General features: G+C 49.3%; 4 protein-coding genes across 4 annotated transcripts; 2 read left to right on the forward strand and 2 right to left on the reverse strand.

Moving 5' to 3' along the window:
• Positions 1-7,434: 7,434 nt before the first annotated feature.
• Positions 7,435-8,985, reverse strand: CCR75_003823 (uncharacterized protein; the record flags this gene model as incomplete). Its single annotated transcript, XM_067961916.1, has 2 exons — positions 7,435-7,555; positions 7,676-8,985. The coding sequence occupies 2 exons, from the start codon at positions 8,983-8,985 to the stop codon at positions 7,435-7,437; spliced, it is 1,431 nt and encodes a 476-aa protein (XP_067817529.1).
• Positions 8,986-9,903: 918 nt separating this feature from the next.
• On the forward strand, positions 9,904-10,232 carry CCR75_003824 (uncharacterized protein; the record flags this gene model as incomplete). The annotated part of the gene is made up of 2 exons (XM_067961917.1): positions 9,904-9,939; positions 10,050-10,232. The coding sequence occupies 2 exons, from the start codon at positions 9,904-9,906 to the stop codon at positions 10,230-10,232; spliced, it is 219 nt and encodes a 72-aa protein (XP_067817523.1).
• Positions 10,233-10,827: 595 nt separating this feature from the next.
• Positions 10,828-13,283, forward strand: CCR75_003825 (uncharacterized protein). The gene is made up of 3 exons (XM_067961918.1): positions 10,828-11,206; positions 11,275-11,376; positions 11,452-13,283. Exons 1-3 carry the CDS (start codon positions 10,989-10,991, stop codon positions 12,299-12,301), a joined length of 1,170 nt encoding a protein of 389 aa, XP_067817524.1. The 5' UTR covers positions 10,828-10,988; the 3' UTR covers positions 12,302-13,283.
• On the reverse strand, positions 13,262-15,168 carry CCR75_003826 (uncharacterized protein). The gene is made up of 3 exons (XM_067961919.1): positions 14,867-15,168; positions 14,737-14,807; positions 13,262-14,674 (listed from the first exon to the last, which is right to left on the reverse strand). Exons 1-3 carry the CDS (start codon positions 15,126-15,128, stop codon positions 13,682-13,684), a joined length of 1,326 nt encoding a protein of 441 aa, XP_067817525.1. The 5' UTR covers positions 15,129-15,168; the 3' UTR covers positions 13,262-13,681.
• Between the last annotated feature and the right edge of the window lie 1,274 nt (positions 15,169-16,442).

Raw genomic sequence — 16,442 nt, forward strand, 5'->3', positions numbered from 1 at the left:
AGGCGCGAAACGAAACTGTTGTCTGCTCCAAGCGTCTTCAGTACATTCCACACGAGAGCTTGTGGCACGGAGCCGAACGCGTTCTTGAAGTCGTACCAGACCAAGTGCAGAGGTCGTGGTCGCCTCTTGGTTTGGTCCAGCACCGCGGTGCTCACGAAATTATGTTCGGCGCAACCGTCGGTGCTTCGGAACCCTTTCTGCGCGTCCGTCAAGCACTTGTTTGCTTCCAGCCAGCTGATCAGGCGCCGCGCTAGCATTCCAGAGTATAACTTGTAAATACACGCTTGTAGGCAAATGGGTCGCCAGTTGCTTGGTTGCCTTGTATCACCCTTCTTGTAGATAAGCTGCACTGATCCCACCTTCCAAACGGCTGGAACCTTTCCGTGCTTCCAGCAAGCAGTAAATGCTGCATGGAGAGCCGACAGCAGCTCCGGCAAAAACTTCTTGAAGATGTCGTAGCCAATCCCGTCGATGCCCGGGCTTGAAGTGGCATCGGCACGGTGGACGGCGTCTTCAACTTCGTCGGTGGACGGGGCGGACGTCAGTGCACTTGCAGCGGCGGTGGGCGGAGGCAACCTGGCCAACAGTTGACGGAAGGACGCGCCGGCCTCGTCGTCGAAGTTAAAACTGCGTGCTGGTGTGTTGACTCCTTGAAAAAATTCGTGCACCACCGCTCGTGTTATCGGGCAACGAGTCGGCACCGACTGGGTTGCTGGTTTTTCTGGGTCCGTTGGAGCATCTGCCAGCACTTGCTGCATGCACGCCTTCTCGTGGCTGTAGAATAACTTGCGGAGCTTGTCGCGCTTCATGGCTGCGCGAACTCGGCCTGCCCGGCGTCTTGCCTTCCGAATCGCGGGCTGTGACGGCTGATCTGTACCTTGAACTTGCTCGAGGTGGTCGAGTGCTGCATGGAGTCGCTCGTTGGTGGGCTTCTGTGGCGGTCTTTGACGTCTGGTTGATTTCTTGGGCGTTGGGTCTGTTGTTGCATGCTTCTTGGTGGCCGGGACCGTTGCGCGAAGGGCGCAAGAGCTGTGTACAGGGACGGACTCAGCGCGGCAAGGTACCCTTCTGCCGTCTCCCAGTCTTCGACGTCCGTCAGCTTGTCGGCGAAGTCGTTGCCAATGCGCTGGATTGCCGCACGCGCCAGCTCTAGCTCAACGTCGGACAAATTTGGACGGAGCTGCAGGCGCGGCTTGCGGGACGGCACACTGTCTTTGGACACAGGCAGGACCGGAAAAGTTTGTCCTCGGTCACGGCGGAGGATGTCGGCTGCTGCTTCGTCCTCGGCATCTTCAGGTGGCTGCATGTCGACATTGTCGACGGGGTCGGGGCTGGCAGTGATCGGCGTTGGCGGTTGCGTCACGTGTTTGCTGCAGTCACTCCCATTGACGCCGTGGTCGGCGCACTCTGTCCGGGTCCATCTGCAGTCGATGGCGCGATTTGCAAGTCGATCGGCGACCTTGTTGTCGAGGCGGTCGACATGGGCCAGGCTTTGGGCTTCCAAACGGCGCAGGAGTTGTCGGGCCTTGTTGCGAAGCTTGCGGAGACGAGCGTTGTTGCAGGCATAATTGCCGCGAACTTGCTCGAGGATGAGCGCGCTGTCTCCTTTATTTGCAAGCCTTCGCATGTCATGGTGGAGTGCTCCGTTGAGTCCGTCGATGAGCGCGTGGTATTCGGCTGTGTTGTTTGTCTGCGACGAGCCGGCTAGAAAACGGGAGACGCTCCACTTGAGTACGGTGCCTTGGAATAGCGCGGCTCCAGTTCCAGCATAAGTGTCGCTTGATCGGCGGCGGCATGCTCCATCAAAGTATAAGGTCCATTCGGCGCAGTCATGAGGCGGTGTCGTCGCGTCAGCTGCGGGCACTGGCGCGGCCTCCATGGTTGCATCGATCGGCAGCACTTCGTCCAAAATAGTGGGGGCCTCGATAGTGTCCGGGGCATCCATATGCGAGTCGACACGCATGCTCACGCCCGTTGAAAAATTTGTCGGCGGGTCGGGCAAGGTAGCTGTTCCGGACGTTGCGCTGGGCTCCGGGACGTAGGCCATCATGCGACGAAGAAAAGCGTCAACGTTTACATTTTCCGGCTGCGTAGACTTGACATGGTCTTGGGCGGACAGACTTGGCGGGTTGACACGGCGGCGCTTCAGGCCGGTCACCGGCGGGGACGTCATGGGGTCTTGGTCGGTGCTTGGGTTTTGGGTACCTTGACCTGCAGAGCGACGAGCAAAAGGGAAAAGCAACGGCCGAGAGGAACTTGTGAACAGGTTGGCTAAGTCTGGAGAAGGGTTACGGCGTGTCACCGTGGGCCCTCCTCCAGCCGCCGGCGTTGCTACTGCTTGTGATGCTTGCTGCACCGGGCGCACGGCGATATGCGCTTGAGGGACTGATTCACAGTGGAGGCTGTGCCGAGTGGCCGCTGCCCTGTGGGCGAACGACATGGCACAGGCGCATCCACTGTGAAACACGTCTGTGAAGACGGTCCCGCGATGTCGGCGTTGCCGGTGCGCGCGCAGCTCGGCGAACTGGCGCGACGAAAAGCCGCACGCGATGCACTGAAATGCGGCCGCATTGTGCGCAAAAACAGAAAGTGTAGCCATTGGGGTGGTCGGTGGGCCGTCTGGGGCGGCGGGGATGCTGGGCGGACATTGCCGGGTGTCTTCGTCAAGGGAGGCGTCTACAGCTGCAGCATCGCAGGCGTCGTTTGTGCCTGTGGCCGCGCTTGCGCTGGCCTCCCTACCGCCTGCAACATCGGCGGCGATGGCATCGGCGGCTGTGACATGGCCCTCGGCCGAAAAAATATTTTCTGCACTTGGGACGTCTTCCATGTCGACGCCCATGCTGCCGGCACCCACATCGGCGACTGTCGCACGACTTGGGAAAATTTCGGTCGGTGTGGGGCCTGTGGGGCCTGTGGTGCCAGCACGACCAAATTCCAGGCTTGAAAAAATTTCAACACGCCCTATGCCTGTGGGGCCTGTGGTGCCAGCACGGCGGTCGATTTCCAAAGTCGAAATATTGTCCGCAGGTGTGGAGCCTGTGGAGGCAGCATGGTCTGAATCCACCGCCAAAGAAAATTCATGTTCGATGCCTGTGGGCCCTGTGGTGACAGCATGGCCACCTGTGGGGCCTGTGGTGGCAGTATTTCGGCCAGGGTCCAAAACTGGAAAAATTTCTGCACGACCCTGGGCCGAAAATAAATTTGCGCCACTTGAGACGTCTTCTATGTCGACGCCCATGCTGTCTGACCCATCACTGACGACTATGACCCGACTTGGAAAAAATTTGTCCGCTGTGGGCCCTGTGGTGACAGCATGGTCACCTGTGGGGCCTGTGGTGGCAGTATTTCGGCCAGGGTCCAAAACTGGAAAAATTTCTGCACGACCCTGGGCCGAAAATAAAGTTGCGTTACTTGGGGCGTCTTCCATGTCGGCGTCCATGCTGTCCGACCCCACATCGGCGACTGTCGCTCGACTTGGAAAAATTTCGGTCGGTGTGGGGCCTGTGGGGCCTGTGGTGGCAGCACGAGCGGAGCCCAAATCTGGAAAAAATTGTGCAGGGCTCCGCCTCGTTGCGGTAGCACAACGGTCAGGAACAGGGAAAATTTCTTCGACACGGGCCGGCACGGGAGCGAAAACAGCTGCACGACTTGCGTCGGAGGTAGCGACAGCGACGTCTGCGACGCCTGCATCCGCCACGAGGACGGAGCCCAAATCTGGAAAAATTTGTGCAGGGCTCCGCCTCGCTACGGAAGCAATACATTCGGGAACAGGAAAAATTACTCCGGCACGGGCCGGCACGGGAGTGGCAACGGCTGCACGACTTGTGTTGAAATCCGCGACGGTGACGGCTGCGACGTCCGTGATGGCCGCACGAGCGGAGCCCAAATCTGGAAAAATTTGCGCAGGGCTCCGCCTCGTTTCGGCGCCACTACAAACGGGAAACTCGATCTCGACCTCGGCTTGGGCCTGCACGGGAGCGGCGACAGGCGCACGGGCGAGAAAGAAAGCATCGGGGGCACGAGCGGGGGTGTTGTCCGCGATGGCGTCCTCGAAAGCGTCGAGATCGTCGTCGTCTTCATGGCCTTGAGCACATAAATCACTATAATTAGTTGAATATAACATACCTTGATTTGTGCGTTCCCCCACTTGAATGCCTTGTTCCCCCGCTTCGTTTGCGCCCTCGCACGCCTGCGCGGCGTCGGTGCCTGCCTCGCTATCGGCGGCGCCCTCGGCGTCGAGCCCGTGGTCGCCCACAGAGCTCTCAGAGGCCGTACGTAGTCGGCCTCTGATTGGCTGATTAAGTGCCACCGACATAAACAAAAGGTCCATCGCGGAGCCAGCTGGCCGATTTGCGTCAAAGCCAGCGGCAACATCGCGGGCGTTGTATGCGCCGGGTGCGCGACTCTGTAAAGGTACGCTTGACCCGGCGTCTATTCGCGGGGTTAAAGCCGTTGCGTTCGACAAAAAAGTCGTCGCGGCGCCGGCTGTCGGATTTGCGAGCCCGTCGCTTGGGCCGCTAATATTCCGGTCTGTCCCGTCTCCCCTAATAGCAATAGACCTGGCGACTTCCATTGGCCGATCCAATCCCACCATCCCGGACAGAAAGTCCATGTCGGAAACAGCTGTTCGATTTGCGAAATCGACAATCGAAACGTCCGCGACGTCAATGTCGGCAGCGGCAACGGCGGCAGTGGCGGCGACGCTAGTGTCGGCTTCGTCGACATCCTCGTCGGCAGAAAAATTAGGTACGTCCGCGCCATCCCCATCCTCACCATCGCTAAAAAATCCGCTCTCGAAGGACGCGGCGTCGTCCATCCGCACCGTAAAGTCGCTCGAAGCTGTGCTGCCTAGCGGCGACGACAACTCCGACGAGCCGCTCGACAGCGCACGGCCGCGCGCAACAAGCGAGAAGATGGCCATGATGCAGAAGCAAGTAGCGGTAGCAACGCAGTAGAATTAAAAAAAATTAACACGGGTAGATTACGTGTATTTATTGATGTTCTTTGGTGGGAGCGGCGCACGCGCTCGCCCCCGCTGACAAAAATTCTACTGTGAAATTACTCATAAGAGCATTCCTGAACCCTTACAGCACCGGAGTGCAAGGGGCCTGCTCCGGCTCATGTCAACGTCCTCATTGAGCAACGTCAAACACCAGTCAGGTAAGTATGATTAATATCATTAAATTGCTTTGCTTCTATAACCTTGTAATAACATTACGTACATCTGTGGTAATGTTTGTAACTAAATAAATTGAAAAGAAAAAAATAGTAATAAAGTATTCAAACAGGTTTTAAACCAACCAATGAAGTAAATGACAACACTTAAGCAGGTTTTGTAAGCGTAACACGTATGATCATTTGCACAACGCGTGATTGAAATCATCACAGTGAATATTTAAGATTTACGATAACTTACGTGCTGCCACACGCGTGCAAGCAACACCTTCTCAGATTTGATTTCCGAACGTATATTCTGCCTGCTCTAATAGACGAAAGCGTCGTCTATTGAGACCAAGCCTAATTTTGATGCTCCCACGGAGGAATCCGGGAAAATGACTATCATATACTCGTTGAGATCGGTGCCCGCCGCTCTCGTCTCCAACATTATCGTGAATACGATTCCGGCTTTTTTTTACGAAAAAATAATGCTATGTAGATATTATCCCATCGTGACAACATCGACGATAGCTCGTGCTGTACGGAGTCATATCTTCTTAGCTGTTTGAAGTGAGATTAGCGACACTACCGCTTTAGCAGAAGGCTTACAATAATGACTACTGCAAAGGATTTAGAGGTATTGTTATTGAAATTGGTATCTCAAAGAATTTAAGGTATTGTTATTGAAATTGATTTTATATTCAAGATCTATGCACCTACCTCGGCAAAGCTATTTATAGTACATAGGTGCAAGATAAACGTATGTTGTTACTGGTCTCGTGCGTGGACCATCCTAATATTTGTCTACATCTTTGACTATGAACCTCAATGGTGCCATTAGTGACTCGATATAATGCCAGAGTCGTTAGCAACGTAACTGCCATCGCGGTGAAGAGTTTCTTGCGACGGCTATAAAGGTTAATCAGTGACAATGTAGGGCCCACGTGCTTCGACTTTCAGGTGTGCATTTCGAATTTTAATGCTGGCAACCGGATGAAAACCACTGGTGGACTCGTTGGTCCAGACACGTCATGAGGTTGCCGTTTTAGCTCTTACCTTCCCAAGATGCCACATCAAGCACGCTTATAATGCCTTTACTTTCAATTGTCTGCATTGTGGTGTCTTTTTGTCTAGACAGCTTCATATGATGTTTCTGTTGCATCAAATGAGACCTCACTCGCTTTGTCGCATGGTGAGGGCACCACATCAAGCAAGGACTCTGATGATCTATCGCTATGAACTTCACGCGCTAGCAGCAGCAAAAAGGATCACATGTTACAATACGTGCATTTCACTATTTTTCTTAAGAAAACCAAACATCAAGTGCCAAAACGACAATTTAGCTCACCTGGACTTGTCTTGGTCGAAATTACGTTCTTATTTCGTGAAGCGCTTGTTGATAATGTGAAGGCTTTTTAGAAACTTGGAGTTTATACAACTGTCAATACCTTCCAGAATTGATATATTGTGAACTCGATTTTAAACTCGACTATTTTTAGTCAATGGCTAAATACTAATAACGTTTTTCGTAAATGGGCAAGAATAAACGGAAGCAGCAGCTCAAGCGTCATGTGCTGCCGACAGCGCCTGCGTCATCTTGCGATACTAACGCTAAGCGCATTAAGACAACAAAGAAGCATAAGACTCAGAAGTCGACAACAACGACTGAAATTCAAGTCGAACTGGACACTTTAAGCTTCGACGATGCCTTCTCTGCCGGCTTGGCCTTTGAACAGCTGGAATCACTTGATGGAGCGATAGCAGCCTTTCAAAGAGCAAATAAATGTGATCCAAATCATTTGGAAGCGCTTGTGCGTCTAGCAGACGTCAATTCGGCATCAGGACAATTAGAGGCGGCACTTCATTGCTACGTCCAGGCCAGTGAGCTCGAAGACGGCAAGATGGATGCGTCGATCTGGTTTCGACTGGGCTTGACCTATGCAGCCATGGGACAGCTACTACAGGCGAAAAAAGCATACCAGAGATCGATACATATTTATACCAAAGAGTTTGACTCAGCTAAGGGATTCGATCAAGAGGACGTGCTAGAGCTCCAAAAAGCATACGGCATCACGCTAGCAGCTTTAGCGGAGACCTTTGGTGAATTAGGTGATTTAAACTCGGCGGTGCAAGTGTTTAAAACCGCGACGGCAAAGTTTCCAGATAATGCCAATATGCATTACAATTTGGCAAATATGCGTCTTGCGAGGATGGAAAGCACTGGCAAGAAGGCATTTGATATCAAGGTCGTGCAAAACTTGGAGCAAGCAGTTTTGCTTAGCCCAGATACGCTTGAATTTGTGAATGATCTATATTCATACCTGGTGGCTCATGACCAGCAGCCAGATCGAGTGCGGGAATTAAAGGCAATTGCACAAAATCTTGTCGGAGAGCGACACTAGAAATTAGAATTAAAAATGCAAAAGTTAATGATTAAAAAAGATGCATTCAAACATAGGTACAACGCGATCTTTTTGATCAATTAATGTCGACAACATTATCCTCCAAGCTTTCGTACTTTAGACGACGCAGCGTCCAGCCCCGCTGTCGAATCAATGCGTCCAGCACAGGTTTCTTGCGCTTAAACGCATTCAGCCAATCGTGTGCAAGCTCCTTGACATCAGTATTGGAGTTGCTAATTCCTGTTTTCGCCTCACGTCGCAGATCTTTAAACTCCCTTTTTAAGTACAATTGCGTCCAACGATTCGCAACTAATTTAAGCTCCAATTGCTGCAACAATCCCAACGCAAAACTCCTCTTGTTGTCAAGTTCTTGTGCCTTTTGCACCAATTTCACAGCAGCGTTATAGTCCTCCATGGCATTATCAAAGAGCGAGAGCAAACTCCGTAAATCTCCTCGTACCACAAGCGCTTCAATGGCTTCTTGAGAGCCCTGTGGTGCAAATTTGACAGCAAGATCACATGCACGCAACGCATGTTGTGTGGCCATGACGTCGCGGTCTGATTGAACAAGACGGCGGGAGAGTGTCGAGCACAAATACAGTCCCGTTCGCACATGGTCTGGGACCTGATACGGTAGCTTTTCCTTCAGGACCGTATCATTTAATATCGTACTGGCTGAAATAGCTACAGCGCTGTCGAGAGCGTCGTTTTCACTGTGTAGAGGTTGCCACGCAACCATTGAAAACGCCCACGATGAGACCGAATAGACGAGAATCAATTGGACCAAATTCACCAGCACAACGCCAGCCAGCACGAACTTGTAGGATCGATGCAGTCCCTCTTTCTTTGTCGATTGATTTCTAGACTTGAAATGATGAAAACGCTTTGGAAGCATGCATTTTGTCGGCTTGGAAAAACCCTTTGTCCACCGATGGCCCTTGTCAGCATTCCATGACTTGTTCTCACACAGAAGCTCCCCCTCTTTCACTTGTTCCCTACTCATGAAGGCTTTGTTCATATGCTTCTTTTCATGCCATATTGATCGGTTTCCTAACATTGCATGGTCTTCTTCCTCGCGCTCTTCCACGTCATATTCCTCCTCGTCTTCCTCATCTGATGGCATGTAGTCACTGTCTTCATCACTCGAGTCTGAAAACGCCATTAAACGAAAGGGAACCGGACCCGTTGGTTGCAGAAACGAGGAAGAATCTCTAGGATCTTCGTGCGACTGTTGCGCCGCCTTCAGCATCGAGGTGCTTACCGGGATCTGCGGGTGTTTGACTGCAAACAGCTGCTGCCGCTTTGCTAGCGACGCGGTATACATGACAGATGCGTGGGGCCGCCAGGCATCGCCTTTCCTCGATAGATAGTGATGACGATTGCTACCGCCTGTGGAGCTAATTGGCGCGGCCGGGAGAGATAGCATTGCGTTGTTGTCGAAACGTTTCCATATGAAGAACGCACGCACCGAGCTGCAAGGGAGTCAGCCTTACTTTATACCTGATTTTTGAGACGAAAGTTAGCGCATACTATTTTTACTTGAGCTTTTCTGATACGTAATCGGTTTTGCCGAGATTGATAGACAATCAGCTTGATCGGGTGGCAAATCTTATAAATAAGCAAAATAGTGATGCGAGATGCTGCTAAGGGATTATTCTTCGCACATGCAGTCGTTAGAGTTGCGCCTGGAATTTAATTGCTTGCGACGACTGAGCGTTTTGGCTCAATAATGGTGATGTTTTCTAGAAAGGCTACTCATTCGTCACCTTGCTTAATTAAAAAAATAAGTGAGTGGTCAAATCACCTTGATATGGACGTGTTGTTACGTTTTAAGCGTCACCAAATCGATTTATTTCATATATATGTATGTCTCAAGTAAAACGCTTCAGCACCAGCAGCTAATTTCGGAAGTTCTGGGCCAGCTGGCGTTTTTTAAGCCATACCTTAAGGTTAGTAAGCGTCATACTGACGCTTTGATTGACCGCGAGTACCTCGAGCGCAACCCGGACCTAGCTAATACGTAACGCTATCTCGCATAACTATTTCTGCTAAGTTAATAATAAAAACCACCATGGCTTTATGAACTCACTCGGTCACAATTTTTAGTTTGATGTGTATCCGGATTTCTTAGTCTTCTTAGAGCGGTCAGCTCTAGTAAAGTACATACGCAGCCTTGATTGCAGCAGGTTATAAATGAAGCCTTAAATAAAAATTCTCAACTAAAAAAATTGCTAAGTATTCTCGAATTTTGCACTGGCAGTTTATTTTTAATTGAATTCTAAAAAGAGTCAGGCAGAATTAACAGTTGACAAATTTACAACTTTAAGCAAGTGAGTGTGAAGTTATGACACGCGGGAACCAGCGAGACACGGATCGTGCGGTACGTTCAGATGGACTGCTTTGCATTTTGATGCTTTGCGATTTAATGCAAGCCAGTAAAGATCATTGACTTATGCATTTGGTCATTATTCAACTAATTGCTACATACAGCGCGCCCAGGCGCGCCAGGCCAAGCATGCGAAATCGAACAGCCAGGGCAACATACTCGCCAAACGTGAGGCTGACGCAAAAGCACTACAGGATAAGATTGCTCGAAAGGCGGCTATGAAAGACGAAGGGACGGATGGGGATACAAGTTCAGGCAAGAGCGGCAAGAGTGGCAAGAAAAAATAGAGACCAACAGATTTTTATATCGAAGACGAGGCGTTTATAGAAGCTTGAACTAAAGCTAGTAATCAGTGAGGTATAGCTGCAAATTCGGAAATATTCTACAGAGCTTCCGATTCGATATTGCGATATTACTCTAGCAATGCTCGAAAAACATCTGCAGCGGTGATGCGACCGCGATGGTCGCATTTGGACATGCTCGTTACGTAGTGATTTGTAGCATAGTCGTTAGAATACGTAATGAATCATTTTGATTGTTGCTGCGTGCAGAGATTATTTTAACGTTCACTCACGTATCTCAGTTGTAGCTGTTCATCCTTTCAACGAATCTGCGTGCAAGTTTATTGAGCGTTACAAGGTCTTCCTATTAATGTCAACGACCTAATAAAACCGAGGGGGTCTACTCCGGACATCGGCTACACATTACCATAATATTACTAAATCACCCATTTAAGGAGAATTGTATGGCTAACCTTTCTAAGATATTTTCTGTAAAGGTCATCAGATACGGATGAAGACTTTCAATGGGGCTTTGACTCATTCTTTATAATGAAGCTAGCTGAATATAAGTTAATGGATACAAAGTCTTTGGTAGTGTGCAAAATAATTAAGCTGTACGTATACTTGTTTTGCTCTAATGCTTAATACTACTGAGCTTGCGGAACTCGAAGTGTAGCTTGCGACAGATGCCCACTCCCAAGGTCGAAGCTATTTTAATATGCATAATTTAGCCAATAGGCATCGTTATTTCATCGCTGAAGTATGGACCCAGCAGCTTACGATGAGGGCGGCTACCGCGACGAGCTGTTGCGAACGATGCGCGCGAACGAGGCCCTTGTGTACCAGGCAATATTTGCACCAGAAAATTTTACACATCAAAAATCTGTGCTGGTGGCTGCGACGAGCACGGGGCTGCTTCTTATTTATCAGCTCGACCGACTAATGAAGCCCGGTTACTGGGACCTTGTACGCCGCGACGAGTACGTATTGTTATCATTTACTCAAACAATATGAGAGTATGCTAAATTGTTCATTCATTTCTTTGCAGAGAATCCGCATATCCAGGACCAAATGTATCAATTCAAGCGCATCCGACTCAAATTTATTCACTTCGCTTTGCTGGTAATGAGACAAATCCATTGCTAATCAGGTACGTGCTGATCACCATGCAGCAATAAAGAGATTAATTGTACACAACCGAATTTGCTATTACCGATTTTTATAGTGGAGGAGATCTGGATTTTAGAGTGTGGAAGTGGAAAGATATTTTAGCAGCAGTGGACGATTCTTCGAAAGCTACGAAGCTGAAGCCTGTTCATATCGACCATTTGAAGCGGAAGACATTGGGATTTCGAAAAGCACTATTGCCAGCATCCGAAATTAATGAAATCGCAGTAAGCAAGACGACGGGGCACTTATTTCTCGCAGGGGGAGACAATGAGGCGCATGAATGGGATCTTGTGACGCAGCAATTCACGCGACAATTCGAAGGTCATGACGATTATTTACACACAGTGCGTCATCTGCAGCACTCGGAAGAGCTCATAACGGGGTCAGAAGATGGCACAATCGGTGTCTGGGACATTCGTCAGGACCGAAAAGTCGAATTCTTGAGGCCTCAACCAACAACTCAGTCAAACAAGTCGTCACTTCCATATGTATGGGTTGGGGCGATCGCACACGATGATTCCGAAATGTGGTTGGCTTGTGGTGGTGGCAGCAAACGAGCATATGGGAATCCTGCTCAAATAACTGGTGGATTTCTCGGTATGTGGCATCTTCCATCGCGAGTGCCTGTGCACTTTACCAAGACAACGAGTGATGTCCATGACGTTGTCTTTCACCAAATGGAACTTTTAAGTGTCGGGAATGATGCAAATTTAAAAAAGTGGAATCGCAGTTCCGGACAGTTGCTCGCGACTGCTCGGTCGAATTTGCCATCCTGTCATTTTTGCGTAGTAGACGATGCAACGGATATTATTGCTATAGGCGGAGCAGCACCGTCGATTGATATCTACACGATGCCTGGCGTGGTAAGCTTCTCTCTCGCTATCAACGACGCTAGAGGATTGTGAAATTACGTCGATAAAGTGCAAATTAATTATATTTGACGACGTTTTAATTAATCGTCGTACTTATTGATAACTCGCTGCATCAAATCATTTGATGTAAACATGATGGCAACAGATGGTATCACTTTAATAAAATTTGGAACAAGGCCTCGGTATAACCCCCGTACTCCCTCGTTACGAATGATTGTCCGCAATCCACCAAGAGTGCTTGTGTACTCTGTCGCACCTTCGCGCAAAGTGCTGAGTTGGAACCGGCGACGGAGAACATCTAATGGATACGCAGCAGTCTGACCACACGTCCCTGCAAGGGCTCCACACGCAAGTAGATACATAGCATCAGGCTCATTCTTCGCATCACGTGGCACAGATGTACGAAGCGTATCATATACAGTAAAATTGAGGCCTGCGTAAGGTGCAATACCCCAAATGGTGGGCAATACACCACGGTACATGCCACGCAATCCCTCAACCCGCAAAACAGTCGATAAGACATTAAAAAGGCCCGTGTGCCTTGTTTCGGCCAATCCTCCTTGGACCGTTAGGCGAGCACGAGCTGCGTCTAGTGGGTACGTAACACAGACTGATACAACGCCCGCGACAGCGCCGCCAATGAGCTTTTGTAATGAGCTTAGTAAGTTTGTATTGTCTGAAATCAGCACTTTTATTTTTTCAAACGTGGCAAATTGAATAGCCACATATAGAAAGACGCGGATGCAATTGGCACCATTGCCTTTAAAATAGCCATGCACACCTTCTTCCATATGGATTTGCCGCAGAGACTGCCACATTGTTCGGTACTTGGCCGGAGAAGCTCCCGTTTCAGGTCCACCCTTTTTAATGTAGTCTTGCACCTGCAGCAAAATTTTTAAGCGCTCTAACGGAGCCACAGCTGTCCGAGACATGCAACCAGCAACTGTAAACAAGGCCAAAGAAAACTGTCGATCAATGCGCTCTCATGATATTGCAGCATCTTCGGCAGACGTACTGCCGCCACAGACGAGGTTCTGAACGTCGTTCCTGTCCATTTTGGACTGGCAAGGTATCTGGTAAAAAAGTCGAAACGGGCATCGAATTTGGAAGGTAAAGTTTAGACACGTTTGGTGTATGAATTTATAGAGAGGTTTTTATGTAACGACTTGAATCACTAACTTTTTCTTCAAAAAAAGAATAAAAGCAATGCTCGTCGAGTTTAAGTATTTACACCAAACAAGAGTCACTTGTTCGGTCTTCAGAGCTAGAGTCATGCTAAATGCAAAGAAGTTAATGCATTTGCTTGTGAACCTAATCTGCAAATAGCACGTGCGGTCTGATCGTAATTGCTAGCATTGTAAGCCAAAAGTTACAGTAGCAAGAGTGATGGTCACTTTTAACGCTCCTGTCTAATTAATTACTTCTCAGCTTCGTGATCAAAAGACCCGAGGCAAACGCAAGCACAACCGCGGCAATCGAGTACACTTGGCACTTCGGAGGCAAAAGGCAACTAAGGTGCGTAGCCTCAAAGCCGCTCTCGGGATGCATTGCAAGTTTCCCGTGGAGCTTTTTCTTCAGATCTTTTGCCGCCTTCCCGGGCTCCTTGACCGCGTGCCCGCACTCAAGAAACGCGCCTTCAATCGCTTCCACGGTCTTCAATATGTGGTCCACACAACGTGTACTTGGACCCATGTGACCAATCCGAAAGTACTCTGTCTTAATTGCTTTATGAAGACCTCCCGCCAGTGATACGCCACGTTTTACCACCTTTGGAAGGAAGTCAGCCGCACCAATCCCAGCAGGATAGCGGACACACGTGAGCGTATTTGCGCCACTGTCGTCAGCCGTCACAAGAAAACACCCAAGCGTCGTCATGGCTTCTTTGATCGCGTCTCCAACGAGTTGATGCTCTCGAAAGCGCTGTTCCATGCCGCCATTGTCCAATAGAATATCCAATGCGACATTTAGCGCAAATAAATGGTTTACGGACGGAGTTGCAAAGTAGCTTGGCTGACGCGCCTCGTAGTTTTTCATAATTGGCAGCCAATTTCGCCAATCGACATAGTACTTGTCGAGCTTGGATGTGTTCTTTTCAAACAGCTGCAACGCGCGTGGACGTATGACCGATAAACTGAGTCCTGCGGGGACACCAAGGCACTTTTGGGAGCCAGTGAGAACCATATCGAGGTCCCACTGCTTCATGCGAGTTTCCTCGCCACCAGTTGCGCAGACGCCATCGACGATTACGACAGCGTCAGGCTGCAGTCGTCGGATCGTGGCGGCATACTCCTTGACAGGAGCACGCACGCCCGTGGACGTATCAACGTGAGTAATGCTCACGACTTTATAACTTGGACCGCTTTGCAAGACCCTTTCGAGCTCTGCTACTGGAAAGTGCGAGCCAATCTAGGTTGCGATAGAGGTCTTAGCGTGTATGACATTTCATAAGTTGTTTGATTGTTCTGTACCTTGCTACGAGCGTGCGTGATTGTCGCGCCATAACGCTCGAGGCATTCGGCAAAATTGTCTCCAAAGTACCCTGTTTGCTGCTTCGTAAGAGTGTGCGACTTTATACGTGACAATCGAGTCGCGACGTACCATGATTGATGATTAAAACATCGTCGTCTTTGTTGATGAGATTCGCTCCAACCATATCCCATCCAAGCGTGCCCGAGCCTGCGACGACGAGCGGCTGACCATCCGGGGCCAAAAACACTTGGCGCATCTTCTCCAGACACTGGCCAAAAACATCAATTACCGTCTTGTCCACATGCGAAATGCCTTCCATGGAAAAAGCTTTGAGCACACGCGGCTCGAACTCGATTGGCCCAGGGTTCATACATAGCACTGCCTTAGTCATGGCTGCCGTTCGACCGATGGTGGCGATTCGCGATAAAATTAAGATTTCGAATCTTTTGTATCGAAATCGTAATTTTATCGCGAATCCAAGACACGTGATGTGTCGACACGTAAGTTTACGTAGAGAGCCAAAATTGCGGTAATCCGGCTCCTCGTGCGCACTTACCAAGTAGGAAGTAGTCAGACTGATTTATATTTAATCGTGTTACATATATAAATGCCTATTTTTACCATTTAAAATGTCATCTCTATTGATAACACTTAATATGTATTGCGAGCGTATCTTTCTCGATAACTCGCGTAACGGATGACGCTAGGCGTCATCCCTCCATAAACAAGTGTTGGTCACAAATGTGAACCACACCCAAGTGCTGGGTCTAACTACTTTGATTTAGTAAGTGACCATCCCGTTAAGTACACTTGGTGTACTTAACGGGGACTGTGTAACATTAGAACAACTTTAGCCCGTTACATCGTCCCCCCTTTAAAAATGAATTTACTATTTTAAATTCGTCAACGAGGAGTGAGGAACTGCGAGCAGCTTTACGCCCGTCCCGCTCAGATAATACACGATGCGTTCAACCAGCTTCCAGTCGTGCAATCGTGGCTTGTGCGTTTGCTTGGCAGGCTTGTGCCCCGCAAATACGATGTCTGAGCGTCAATGAAAGCAAAGATCTGCCAATCGACTGAAAATCACAAACGTGAGATTGACCTTGCGCGTCCAAATTTCCAAGCAGGGCGCTGGCGTCACTTTCAATCTCGTAGACATCCGTGCCAATGGGCGCACGAGTGGAATAAGCATCAATCACACCTTTATCACGCAGAAGTTGACAATCGCCTCCACCCGATCAAGGAAATACTTACGTTCCCCGTCGTGCGTCACCCGCATGCCTTAAGACTTTGCACAGGACCAAGTTCTTTAACTGATAGCCACTTTAAATTTGAAAAAATAAAATCTCTCGACTGCATCAACAAACTAATAAGTAACCCTCCTCGACGTTAACTCCGACAATGACAACTCCACCTCGGTCTTGCTTGTAATACAAACATAGGTCGCTGATACAACGCGTAACAAATAGTTTTTACTAATAGATTGTGGGCCAGCTGGCTCAACAACCGCTCTCCTTTTTTATAGCGTGGATACATTTTTTTGAATTCGAGCACAATATCATTCCTACTCGTTGCCCCGAATAGTTTACATCATTTGCGTCAATTGTCATGCCCTTGGAGCGATACATCCCAAAGATATTCCGGCCAAGCTTGGAGACGTCTCGACATGCTGTTCTTTATATACGCATTTGACACGTCTCCGAGC

The sequence above is a fragment of the Bremia lactucae genome, linkage group LG7 (genome assembly GCF_004359215.1).
Source record: "Bremia lactucae strain SF5 linkage group LG7, whole genome shotgun sequence".
Taxonomy (NCBI): domain Eukaryota; phylum Oomycota; class Peronosporomycetes; order Peronosporales; family Peronosporaceae; genus Bremia; species Bremia lactucae.